The sequence below is a fragment of the Leptodactylus fuscus genome, chromosome 10 (assembly GCF_031893055.1).
Source record: "Leptodactylus fuscus isolate aLepFus1 chromosome 10, aLepFus1.hap2, whole genome shotgun sequence".
Classification (NCBI taxonomy): Eukaryota; Metazoa; Chordata; class Amphibia; order Anura; family Leptodactylidae; genus Leptodactylus; species Leptodactylus fuscus.
The window spans coordinates 37190885-37203871 of NC_134274.1; the positions used below are offsets into that span (position 1 = coordinate 37190885).

Here is a 12987-nt window from a genome sequence, read left to right on the forward strand (position 1 = left end):
AGTCCTCGTTCGTTTCTGCGATGGAGTCCCTAATGGAGATGTGAACCCATTCATAGATGTGATAGTTAAAGTTGGGATGGAAATTTGTACATCTTCGTACTGTATCTGTGCAGGAAGAAATCATGTTATGGTTTGATGCAAAATTGCATGAAGGCGCTCACGCGGTAAAGTAGTGGATGACATTTGCACAATGTAACAGGTGTCTACATTCTAAAAATATATGGATATGGAGGAGTTATGACATTTTTATTTTAGATTTCAGGTTTTATTTGTAAATGTTAGGAGTGTAGTAACATTTGGTCTGAAAATGTGCCAGATTTATCACAGTGGTTCAGGTTGTATGGGTAACTGTGGTGCCTGAGGTTGCATTTGCAGCCCTTCTTTTCACCTAGACCACGTCCCTTTGTCAAGAGAGTCAGGAAAATGATGTAAAACTGGATGCAAGAAATGCACCAAATCTGGAGTCTTTTGACTGCATTCTAGACAGTAGAGGAGCCTGACATCAAGCTGACATATACTGTAGGTATACATGAGTGGAGCCTTGGTCTTACCGACACTGCTGAGAGAGCCACTGCTTTCTGAGTCTGAGGGCATGGTGGTGAGGACACTGTACGTGGAGCCTGTGACAAAGCACAAGGAATAACAGTTAGCAAGTTTGCTCACTATCTATACACACTAGAAGCACAACTGACTAGACTGATGGTTGTGTGACTATTACTGCAGTCACAACACTCTCTCTGGTGCAATGGGAGTCCATTCATTTCCATAGAGAAGGGCGACACCATGATCTGTGGTTGCGTGGCAGGATTCACGGCCAAAGCCATTGTGTAGCCCAAAGGTTTATAGATTAGTGTGCCCTATGAAGCACGACTAGCTGATTTTTTATGTGTTAACGTCTTTGATCCCCTTGAATCTCTATAAGTGAATTGTTTATATCCTATAAAGTAAATCCCCCTTTATATCAGCAATGTTTATTCCTAACTAGGGTTGAGTGATCGGGATCGGAAAAGATCGGATTCCGATCGGCGATCGAGTAAATTTCAAGATCGAGATTGTAATTCTGATCCCGATCTTTTCCGGCGGGATCAAGGTCAGAGGTTATCTCAAGATCGGCTCAACCCTATTCATGTATAGATCATGAATAAGGTTGAGCGATTGGGAAAGATCGGATCCTGATCAACGATCGAGCAATTTTCGGGTGGAAAATGATCGGAAATCGGATTTTAAAATCGATCCTGAAATCTCAAAATTGGCTCAACCCTATTCCTAACCACTTATTTAACTTTGGCATGTACTTGACTATAAAAACCAGCAAAAGTCATAAAAAAACCAATGGCTGAACCAGTAATTTCACCAATTGATGTATATAGGGGCTGCCCATCTCTACTGTCAGCAGATGTCAAGATAAGAGGATCAATTCTGCTGAATTTGCCCAATCTTTGTTTTCTCAGAATATAAGTTTCTGGTATTGGCTTACTCTCCTCTATGAATTGACAAGACATCTGCACTCTGTATATGGAGCGTATAACAGGGCGTATAACAGGTGAATGAGCGGATCTCCACATTAACTGTACATGGACGGGTTCCTTTACCCTCGTCAACCAATTTGGCAACAATTCTAATCCAGAGATTCTTAGTTATATCCTCTTTTTAGTGAAAGATGAATGACAACAAAGCATGACTGCCATCTGAAATAGCTGGCCCAAAATCTAAGTTTATTAGTACATCGCTAGCAAATAGGCAACTCCAGAATCAGAGACCTAATCGGCCAGGTACGTGGGGTAATAATCGCTCAAGACAAGTGGTCTTGTGAAGATTTGTTCTGCAAATGTCTGTTGTTCATGACATCACATGAAAATCATCAATTATTGGCCAACAATAATGAGAACTGTATTAGAGGCAGAATGAATGAATTAATGAATCAATGAATGAATGAATAAAAAAGTACCAACTCCGGCCATTTATAAATGTAAGCGCAAGGGAAACTTGCTAGACAATCGTCACTTTTAATAGAGCTGTATTGAAGTTCACGTAGGTTGTCATCTAGTCTCCTTCTGAAGGTAAAGCCACGCAGATCAACAATGATGATGATGGTGATATTGGCAAAGTCATACAGTCAATGACTACGTGCATGTGCTGGCAATACAGTCACACATAGAATGGGGTGTTCATTCCCTTAAACATATGTAACTAGACATGGCAGCACAGAGTTGCTGAGGTTTAGTGCAGAGAAACAAGTTCCAATCTGTGGTCAGTTTTGGAATGGTTCTCCATTCTTCCCGCTGACCTCTCCAGCTGAGTAAAGGTTACAGTGAGCGTACTGCCATATACTCTGATGGAATGACGTCATACACGACACTCATTTTACTGCCGCAGCTATTGTGCCGGTTGCATCGTTTAACCCCATAGATGATGAACTCCAAGCATGTGATTTACTTCCAGAGCTTTCTCCAAGTCACCACAATAACAGAGATGCAGGTCAATTGATGATGACTCTTCACAGCACAACAATTAGTCACTTCCTTCACCTGTAACCTTCTGCACGCTATAGCACTCTGGGAGGAAAGAGTTAAAGGCGACAGAGCACAATGACAACGCACTTTGGACACAACAAAACAAAGGCTTGTTGTTAATCGGTGGTGAAACCAGTCAGCCCGGGTGTGCTGTCTTAGTGTGCGACTCCTGAGGTGTAATATTACAGTCTTCAATGTCTGCATCCGGGAATAGGCAGGGGGAAGACCGCACATACAGTAGTAAGAAATGCAAAGATATATTGTACAATACACAATGCTCAACATCTACACACAGAAAAGGTGTCATCTGCATTAGAATTAGTGAAAAAGGATCCGGCACATTTTCCAGAAACAGCTCCACCGTTGTCTGCAGGCCGTATCTAGCATTGCATCTAACCACCATTAAAATCATTTTTCTTATTAATGACCTAATGCTAAAATAAGCCATCAATATCACATGGGTGAAGGTCTCACCCCCTCAATGTGTAGGCACCAGAATGTATGGAGCTGTGCCCGATGCAAAGGATGTATGATGCTCTGCCTGGTGCACAGGATGTATGGTGCTGTGCCTGGTGCACCGGATGCATGGTGCTGTGCCTGGTGCACCGGATGTATGATGCTCTGCCTGGTGCACAGGATGTATGGTGCTGTGCCTGGTGCACCGGATGCATGGTGCTGTGCCTGGTGCACCGGATGTATGATGCTCTGCCTGGTGCACAGGATGTATGGTGCTGTGCCTGGTGCACCGGATGTATGGTGCTGTGCCTGGTGCACAGGATGTATGGTGCTGTGCCTGGTGCACAGGATGTATGGTGCTGTGCCTGGTGCACAGGATGTATGGTGCTGTGCCTGGTGCACAGGATGTATGGTGCTGTGCCCGGTGTACAGGATGTATGGTGCTGTGCCTGGTGCACCGGATGTATGATGCTCTGCCTGGTGCATAGGATGTATGGTGCTGTGCCTGGTGCACAATGAAGGGGCAGCTGCTTGCTAGAACTATTTTAAGGCTGCAGTGTATATGCAAGGAGGTTAACTCTACCATCCTATCCTACTAATATTATGTGAAAGTTTGGATGTTTGTTCCTCAATCACACAAAAACGCCTACAAGTATTTGGCTGAAATTTCGCACATACATACATTGGAACCTGCAATGAAACATAGGCTATGTATTGTGCCGGTAAATGCCCAGACCTCACCACCACTAACACCAGATTCATGTTCACGCAAGGCTAAAGGACCCAAGATGACGTCATCACAGGTACTTCTGCTGTTCTCTGATTGGATCGCGGCATTGTGTGGGCGGCGCTATGGAGAGTCTGCGAGCAGGAGAAAACGGCGTCTACTCGAAGGTCCGGAGAGTACCGGGCATGCAGCCTTACTGTGATGGCGTTCAAAGTGTACTGTGTGTGATGCGTGTGTGACTACAACAGGGTACAGAAGTGTTCGGCCTCTGCCGGGGAAGGGAGGAACTTGCGCGGAAGGCAGCTGAAGGACATGGAGTCTAAGAGAAAGTGTGCATTGGAGTGAACCTGCTTTTGCGTGCAAGAGGAGGGGGCTGCACGGGATGGGGGATTTGGAGGAGGTAGGGGCGTACAGTAGAGGGGCCACGCGTGAGGGGGCCCATGGGAGGGGGCATGCACGGGCCCCCAGTCACCGCAAAACCAACACGTGGACAAAGTCGTGGGCAAATGCTAGTTGTTCTATACATTTTTTCAGCGTTTTTTTTATTGAAACTTTACTTCTTCTTACATTGAATTGCTGCAAATGACAAACTTAGCTGTATTTTGTGTGTGTACAGATCATGCTACGGTTATATCTGCAGCAGACAAACAGATCACTAACATAGTGGATGTATATGGACCCCACTGCCTATAATGGGGTGCACATAATCTTTGAAGATGTGACCTCAGAGATACTTTTATGTGCATTTTATTTTTAGCTTTAATAGTTTGGAGGGTATAAGTAAGGAAGTGAGAATTCAACTGTGCCCTAGTTAGCTGGATACGCCATTGGCTATTATGTGCACATATTTCATTTCCTGGGCTCTTCTATCTTCTCACATGTGTTCCCTTGTTATGAGCTGAACAAGATTTACACATTTTATTTGGTTGGGGAGATTTCATGACTTTCTCCAAGTCCAGGAGCAGTGAATAGACCATCTATATAAATCGATATGCCGCACCTCTTGTGTTATCTCCTCTACCTCATAGAGTGTAAGCTCTTGTGAGCAGGACTCTCACTCCTATTGTGTGAATTGATTTAAAGGGATTGCATGCAAAAAATAAGCAAATACAATAGAAACACACTCCCTTGTCCCCAGGGCCCCCCATGGTGCCGTCCTGCTGCTCTGGTGGCCAATCTGGGGCCTAAGGAAAGGGACCCAGGACTCCACAGCCGGCGATGACTTCTGCCACAAGAAGACATCATAGCCACAGGATCGGGGACAGGTGATTATGTTTTTGTTTCGTTTTTTCACTTCCCCTGGCCTAATTTTCAAAAAAATAATTTATCCTTGATAACCTCTTTAAGGGAAAAGCCCAACATTAAGGAAATACAGCGGTTTTTTGTTGCAGATTTTTCTGCGTTATTCTCACGGAGTAACGCGTTGCTCATTTAGACAGAGCGCCGCGCTTCAAAACAGATCCCATTGATTTCAATGGGTGCCGGCTTACGCGCGTAACACATTGAAATCAATGGGAGGCTTTTTTTTTTTTTTCCAGCGCTGAAATTCAGCACCAAATTCAGCGCCATTTTCCTCCGTGTGAATGGACCCTTAGAGAGGATGAAGAGGAATCTGGAACAAACGTCCACCTCAAATTCCAATTCATTTCCAGATGTGTGAACTTGGCCTTAACTATACAGTATCCAATCAGGATTGGTGATATGTATAGGGGAGTGTCCAAAAATAATCTTTTATTAATGGTAATTAGGTAAAATATTCAATCAATCGGCATTTTTATCTGGATCATCATTGCCCTGCCCTTGTGCACCGGAGCGTTATTGCACATGCTCCAGCGCCATTTTCCTGTAGAGAACATTGGCGACCGCATTGCACATGCGCAGCACGCTCGCGTAGTTCTCAGGGGAACTGAGCAGTTCTCCACACAAAAATGGCGCGGGAGCGTGTACAGTAGTGCTCCAGAGGAAGCGCTACTGCGCATGCGCGAGATTTTGATCGAAACCGCCGGGCTGGAGGCGGTGAATCGCAAGAAGGAGGACATCAAAGAAGAGAGGAGGAATGATTTGCATATATATTTTAACAGTAATTCAGGAAAACAGGGGGGGAGGGGTTCAAAAACGATTAGCAGCACCTGAATAGTCTTTTTAAAGATTATTCAGGCATATGTTTATCTAAAAACCGGAAAATCTAATGATAGAGCCCCTTTAATAACTAAGTTCATGACTAGATGTTACCAGTTGAGTGTAGGTTGGACAGTGTCGCCAACGCAGGGACCCAATCAGTGCTGTCTGGACCAGACTGCGAAGGACCCCCCCTCCCCCTTCCCACAGAGAATGTCTACACCCATTTGTCAATTTATTCCTAACTTTCTAGGAGGAATAACTGAGGGATATCACAATGTCGTTTTATAAGAGCAGATGCTTCAGAGTAGAAGCCTTTACTACAACAGACATGTCAGGCGCGGTGACAAGTACTCATTACGGTACCTAAAAATCATTCCGTTGGAATTATATATAAAAATAACTAACTTGGGATTCTGCTTTTAATAACTAGGGCAGTTATACAAAGGAAAGAGACATAGGCCATGGCGGAGCACAATAAAACTGCAGAGAAATGAAGCCTCTGTAAGAGCTCAGGTTGTAAAAGGATTATAAATAGGAGTCAAGCTCAATATGAGAGATTACAGAATATTTCACTGCACTGGAGATTAGAAAATATAAAAAGTAAAGCATTTTATTGAGACGTGAACTGGAGACATGTGTGCGCTGTGCTCCTGCTTTGTAAGATAACCCATTCTATGATGTCATCGAATAACCTGCCGTGTCACAACTCTTCAAGGACCCAGATTGGGACTAAAAAAACGAAGGCGAGAATTTCCTGAAATGATATTAACCTGAAAAGTGTCCGTTCCCCAAAAACAGCACCACACTTATCCATGGACAGGGTCCGGGATTACAGCAAGTGTTGGGCTCTGATAATAAAATGCATGATGATCCAACATTCCATAGAGGTATAATTGAAGCAAAAAAAAAATCAGCATAGGAAAATTCTGCAAACTTTCTGTAAAAAGCCTTGCAGGAAAAAAACGCAATGCATTTTTTGGCGCGGTTTTTCACTGCAGCACTTTTGGGCTGCTTTTCAATACTTGGGGCCTTAGCCTAAAGGGGTTTTTCCCAGGAATATTTAAACTTATAGACAATTAATAGTTAAACATTTTTGCAAATTATAAAGTCGTGCAGATTTTCTCTACCCCTCTTAGTGGTGAAAGTCTGTTGTCTTGATCAGCTGACAATAGATACAACCATGAAGGCAGGAAATTTCCCTACTTTGAAACCCAGTGATGATTTCCCTATTGTGGTCAGGTTACCTTCTCATATTGGGAGTGTCCAAGGTAAGGAAATCATGGCTGGTAGGTTCGAGTAAATTTCACGATCGTGATCGGGTTCCGATCCCACTTAGAAAAGATCGGGAACGGAATTCTGATATTGATCGCTCAACTTACCTGCACAGATCCTCTGCCACTGCCGCTCCCCATTTTTCTCGCTCCTATTCTTTCTCCTTCACAGGCCTTCAGAGCACCGTGCGCGCCCCCGCCTCCCAGGCTAATGTTAGAGATGCTGGGAGAAGGCGGGGCTTGTGGCTTAGGAGAGTGTGGGTGGGTACTGGGAGGGGAGACGTGAGTGATGCGCTCATGTCTCCCCGCCCACACTCTTCTAAGCCACAACAAGCCCTGCCTACTCCCTGCATCTCTAACACTAGCCTGGGAGGTGGGGGCACGTATGGCGCTCTGAAGGCATATGAAGGAGAGAGAAGAGAACCGAGAACAACAGGAAGCGGCAGCAATTCTGTACAGGTAAGTGGGGGGGACTAAGTAGCCAGGAGATTTTTTTTCAATCACTACACAGAGTGGAGTCCAAAAATTGAAGAGTTCAATTTTTGGACTACATGCTGTGTAGTAAATAGGATCGTTTTTAAAATCCGATCTTCGATCATTAAAAAAAATCCCATTGGATTGCATTAGGATCGGAATTGGGATCGGGTTCAGATGGAAAATGATCGGAAATCAGATTTTAAATCGATCCTAAAATCTCAAGATCGGCTCAACCCTAGTGGCTGGGTTTCTGACAAGTTCTCAGACCACAGAAAGTTCCTGTATTCATGGACGTATTCACAATCAACCTGTTAAAACAAAAGACTTTCCCCACGAGAAAATCTTTCAAATTCTGCAAAATGTTTTTAATTGCTTGATTTAAAAGTTGAAGGAGTTGTCCATTTTTGCCTGGACAATCCCTTTAATTATAACTTTCCGTTTGTGTTTAGCTTTCCTATTCATGTGTACGAGGAAGTCTGTCACCAGCAAACTCTATATCACACCACTCGATACAGGGCTGGCGGATCAGACCTGAGTCATTGGAGGCTCTGGCACCCCCTTATTGCACTTGAACCCCCCTGGCATGTTTTGAACAGCAGAGGAAACGGTGCAGCTAGTTACATAGTAGATTAGATTGGATGAAGACATCAGTCCATCAAGTCCAACCTATAACCCTACAATCCCCTACAGTGTTGATCCAGGGGAAGGCAAAAAGTCCCATGAGACTTATGCCAATTGCCCCATTTCAGGGGAACAAATTCCTTCCCGACTCCAATCTGGCATTCGGTATAAAAACCCTTTATCATGTTGTGATGAGTTTTTCTGTTCTTATGCAGCTCAGATTGGATAATGTTGTGATCTATTTCTCAATATAATATATAATGCCTATTGGAAAAAGAAATGAAAGCTCTTTATCTTACAGCAGCACATAAGGCGGCCGGCTCCTCTGCACCCTGCCGGCCACTACTGGATGCTGCGGAGAGAACACTACGCTTGGCACCGCGCCACGTTCCCCTCTGTTTGTTCACTAAAAGAACATTAGCTGAAGGCTGTAGTGTCAGCACTTCCCAGCTAGACTAAAATGCAGAGCGTCTGCTACAAGAAGTAACTATCAAACCGATGTGGAAATTGTTCATGCAAGTGAGATACAACTTTACAGAGTCAGTCTCCAGGACTTTATAGACAGGCCTGGCACAGACTCTGCATACGTATGCTCTATCTTTTATGGAGAGTCCTCTGTGTAACTGAAGATTTCCCAGCAAGCAAACAATGAGCAGCAGAGCACAGTGAACAAGCGGCTCATACAAGCGGGGACACTCTTGTTGTGTCCTAAATACTGCGACTTCATAAACATCATCATCATTGTCGTCGTCGTCGTTGTGGTTCATGGCAGAGCTATTTTTATCCCATGTGTGTGAAATAAAGATCAGAAACAGCAATTGCATGGCCGTCTCCTAAAAGTACAGCTGGTTTCAATGTGTTCTGTTATAGAGCATAGTAGACATATACAGCATATACAAAGTATAGGGTCATACTATGACTGTGTGCATGGGATTATATAGACACAGAGTGACCCGGTAGTGAACTGAGATGTGCAAAAATAACTTCTGGCCATAGAACGAGAACTGTAAATGAGGTTTAAAGAGCCCAGTGGGTAGTTTGGGGCCCCCAAGTGCTGAGGCTGCCCTTAATATACTCTGCTGTGAACCTTCCCTTTGCTCTTGGTTGATGCCAACACACTCTCCTAAACTGAATATGAACAGGACCCATCCTAGGATCATGCGGCGCATGCGCAAGATTTCACAGTGCAGAACAGACCCTGTTGTATGGATAGAAGCTGGAAATGACATAACGGTATCATATATCCATGTACATATCCATTTCTTTAAAGGGGCTTAGTTGTGCTCTCTATCGAGAGGATGGGATTTTGCCCTATGGTGGGATTTACATCTATGACCAACCAATATGCATGTGTATGGGGGGGAGATTTGAACTTCACCTTAAATATAAACTATTTTTAAAGGGATTCGCAATCCTTTTAAAATCAATGGTCTATCCTCAAATATTAGAGCAGTAGAGGACTCCGACAGCTCCGCCAAGAGGGGCCATGGCACCATAGCAGCTGTTCTGGTATTAGGCTACAATACACAACGTACAGTATTCTGAGATCCATGCTCCAGACTGATGTGAGCACTGAAGAGCAAAGGCTGGATTCTCCATATAAGATTTACTGGTTGCCACTGGATACAGTCAACAAGCTTGTAGACAGACAAAGATCTAACAGCTTAGCTGAGCTCCTACAATGTAAAGGGAGTCAACAATATTCACATGTGGGTGTGGAAGTCTACAGAAGGAATATGAGAAGAAATTTAGAAAGCAAAGGGAAACTTCAGACATCAACAGCAAAGACTTAAGTCTGATCTCAAGCTATTCCAATGCGTATGTGAATATGTCCTAAAGCTGGCTAAATGCTAGAGATTTTAGATGGCTACTATAATGGCTACTAGGAGATTTTGTTAGATTGTAAAGACTGTAGAACCGAGAACTCTATAAAGAACACAATGTATCTTATTGACCCTATTTGTAAACAATAAGAAGGTGCAAACAGTGTTTGTTTACATACAGTAGAAGACATTTACTATTACATCTACACTAGAAAATTGGCATAGATGTGGCACATGCCCCTTGCTAAGTTGTAAAAAAGTGGACAGAGTGGTTTGGAGATCCAGGAGAGCCGGGGATGGGAAACCTAGACCTCTCATATTTATTATAATTCACAAGAGAAAACCTGGAACCCCAGGAGATAAGATATTTAAAGGAGCGGGTGCCGTGACCTCTTCACTGTTTCTATCACATGTCATCTGTTTCATAGCGGCCATGCAATGAAATTCCAGTCTCATCGCATTCACTTCTTTGAGATGAGGCTGTTATTATATCACATAGCCACTAAGAATTGAATGGCAAGATGAAGGTACACAGTGAAAGGGTCATGGTGCTCGCGCCCGTTAAACAGCTGAAGACAGATCATCAATATTAAAAAAAAAAAAAAAAAAAGAGTGAACAACCCTTGTAATAATGGGTACATGAGAGTGTTTGGTTTCACAATGGGGAGTTTGGGTTTCTGGTGTAAATCCCCTGACCTATCTATGTGTTTGCTTAGAAAAGTATCAAACACAATGCCATGAGAGTCACAAAGCTGAGCACCCTATGGGCATATTATTTGAGACAAGTACAGTACCGACCTGATGTAACACCATGGTGTGAAGTAATCCATATATATCCTTAGGATAGGTGCTGGGGTCCAACACCCGGAGTCCCCTACTGTTCAGCTGTTTGGAAAGACTCTAGAGTTCAGGTAAGTGCTATGGCATCTTTACAGGAAACCAACCACAGAGTTGTATATTTGTATAGTACCAGTACTTGGTATCACAGTTCAGCTCATTCACTTTGTTGGGTGCTGCTGCTGCTTCATATAGCTGATCCGCAGAGGTCCCTGATGTTGGACCCCCCACTGATCTTCCTTAAGATACATCATCAATTAATAAAGCCTGGAAAATTCCTTTAACTTCAAGCACAGCGCAGCATTACACCCGGTCAAAATACTTATGGACTCCATTATATGTCAATGGCATCTATAGTACATAGAATTGGTTACAATGTTATGGCTTCCCTTGTAAGTAATGATACAAATGTGAAATAGATAAGATGCAGGTTGGTCAAGAACCTGCTGATTTCGGCAAGACCAGACAATTATCTACTGTGCATTGGGGGGGGAGGGGCAGTGGTGTGCTGATTGTTCCCTGATTGCTGATGTTGAGGGAATAGTAGGGCTCCAAAATTTGGGTTTTACCATCTGAAAAGCTGATGTGTATAGGGGGACTGGGAGTAATAAAGCTGATTCAGCAGACACATCTTAAAGGGCTATTCCAGTTATAGGTGGCAATTGCTAGATCTGGTATGACCACCCCATTCACATCAGTCCAAGTGCTGACTTTGTCAGTTCCAAAGACCCCATGGATCCAGCAGTGGTGGGTGATAACCGCTTATGACCAGAATACCCTTTGAGTCCAAGCCTAAATCTTTCTCAGCGACAGCTCATCTCTTCTTATGTTATTTAAAACGGTTTTTACCCTGTAAATGCTGGGTGACAACCAATATGGCACTATTACGGTGCTGTCACGGTTGTCACCCAGCTTTCCTACAAACAGATATAACTAAGAAGACTTGTTTGTTTTGACTCCGGCTGAGCGGCTGCTACATAATAACAGATAGAGATGCTAACTCATAGAGCATATGAAGAATCTCACCTGCGGTGTCGCCACTTCCCAAGCCATTCAAGTAGAGGATGGGTAGTAGATGGGGCTCAGTCTTCTCCAGGGCCACCCTCAGATCTTGGAAGTGGTCCTTCTCCTTGACAAGAAGCATCTTGAGCAGGAGGTCCACTTTATCCTGCTGTGTGCTACAACTAGAGTCCAGCTCCTGCCTGTCCCTGAGGGTGAGGGTGCCAGACTCCTCCAGGAGGTTCAGCAACCTGTCTGCATCACTGATGGACTCCACCAGGTTCTTGTGGCACTGCTGGAGTAACTCCCTGTGTTTGGGCTCCATCCTGGGAAGAGCTGACTCGTCACAAGCTCCCTCCTCTGGTCTCTAAAGCTTTTCTCTGTGGAGTTACAGGCCCAGCAGGAAGCTCCAGCTTGCAGCCTGCCTAGGAGCCGAGCACAATCCTGCCCTCATGCACCCTTTGCCTGCACACAGCCTGCAAGCAACAGCAGCAGCCATATTGCTGAGCTGGTGGGGGCTGCGGGGCTGCATGCTGAGCCCTCACCTCACAACCTTATCACTGCTCCTCTCCCTCCTTCCCTGCAAACGGCGAGAAGAAGAAGAAGAAGAAGAAACTGCTCCCTCCTCCTCCTCCTCCGGCGGACACTCAGCCTCTGCTTCCTGCTACATGACTGAACAAGACGTGCTGCTCCCCGGCGGCTCCTGCTGCACAAGGGGCTGCTGCTGCTTCTTCTTTTCTTACTTTGCTCCTTCTTCTCTGCCCTTCTCCCCCCTGGCAGTAACAATGTGCCGCTTTAGGAGTGAGCTTTCCCCCAGAGCTTCCCTCCGTGTCCCCTCCTCTGTGTGTCTCTGTGGCTTCCTCCTCTTCCCTCGGTCCCTCCCCCTCTCTGTGGGTAGAATGCTTGGTCACTTCTGGAGTTGGATGTCCCTTTATGTCTGGGGACAAGTCAGTCAGAGGAGTCGGAAAACTTTCACATCCACTGTAGTTCACACTGTAGGGTTATTTAAAGGGGTGTTCTAGGCATGAGGATGACGTATAAAGGGGTACCCCAGACATATCTGGTTTTTGCATGACCACAATCTTTTGCGCTTTTTACCGACCATTGCCCTGTGTGAACAGTCCACCAATGAACCGGCGAAC

General features: G+C 44.6%; 1 protein-coding gene across 3 annotated transcripts in view; it reads right to left on the reverse strand.

Annotated features, from left to right (window-relative positions):
* DLG5 (discs large MAGUK scaffold protein 5) overlaps positions 1 to 12693 on the reverse strand; it is a 54842-nt gene extending 42149 nt beyond the window's left edge. For 2 of the 3 annotated variants that reach the window (XM_075257898.1, XM_075257896.1), the window contains exons 1-2: positions 11873 to 12693; positions 552 to 620 (exon numbers count right to left, since the gene is read on the reverse strand). In XM_075257898.1, coding sequence (XP_075113999.1) covers positions 552 to 620; positions 11873 to 12170 — 367 coding nt within the window. In that variant the 5' untranslated portion in view covers positions 12171 to 12693. The remainder of the gene's footprint in view (positions 1 to 551; positions 621 to 11872) is intronic. The other variant, XM_075257897.1, reaches the window with a different exon arrangement.
* Between the last annotated feature and the right edge of the window lie 294 nt (positions 12694 to 12987).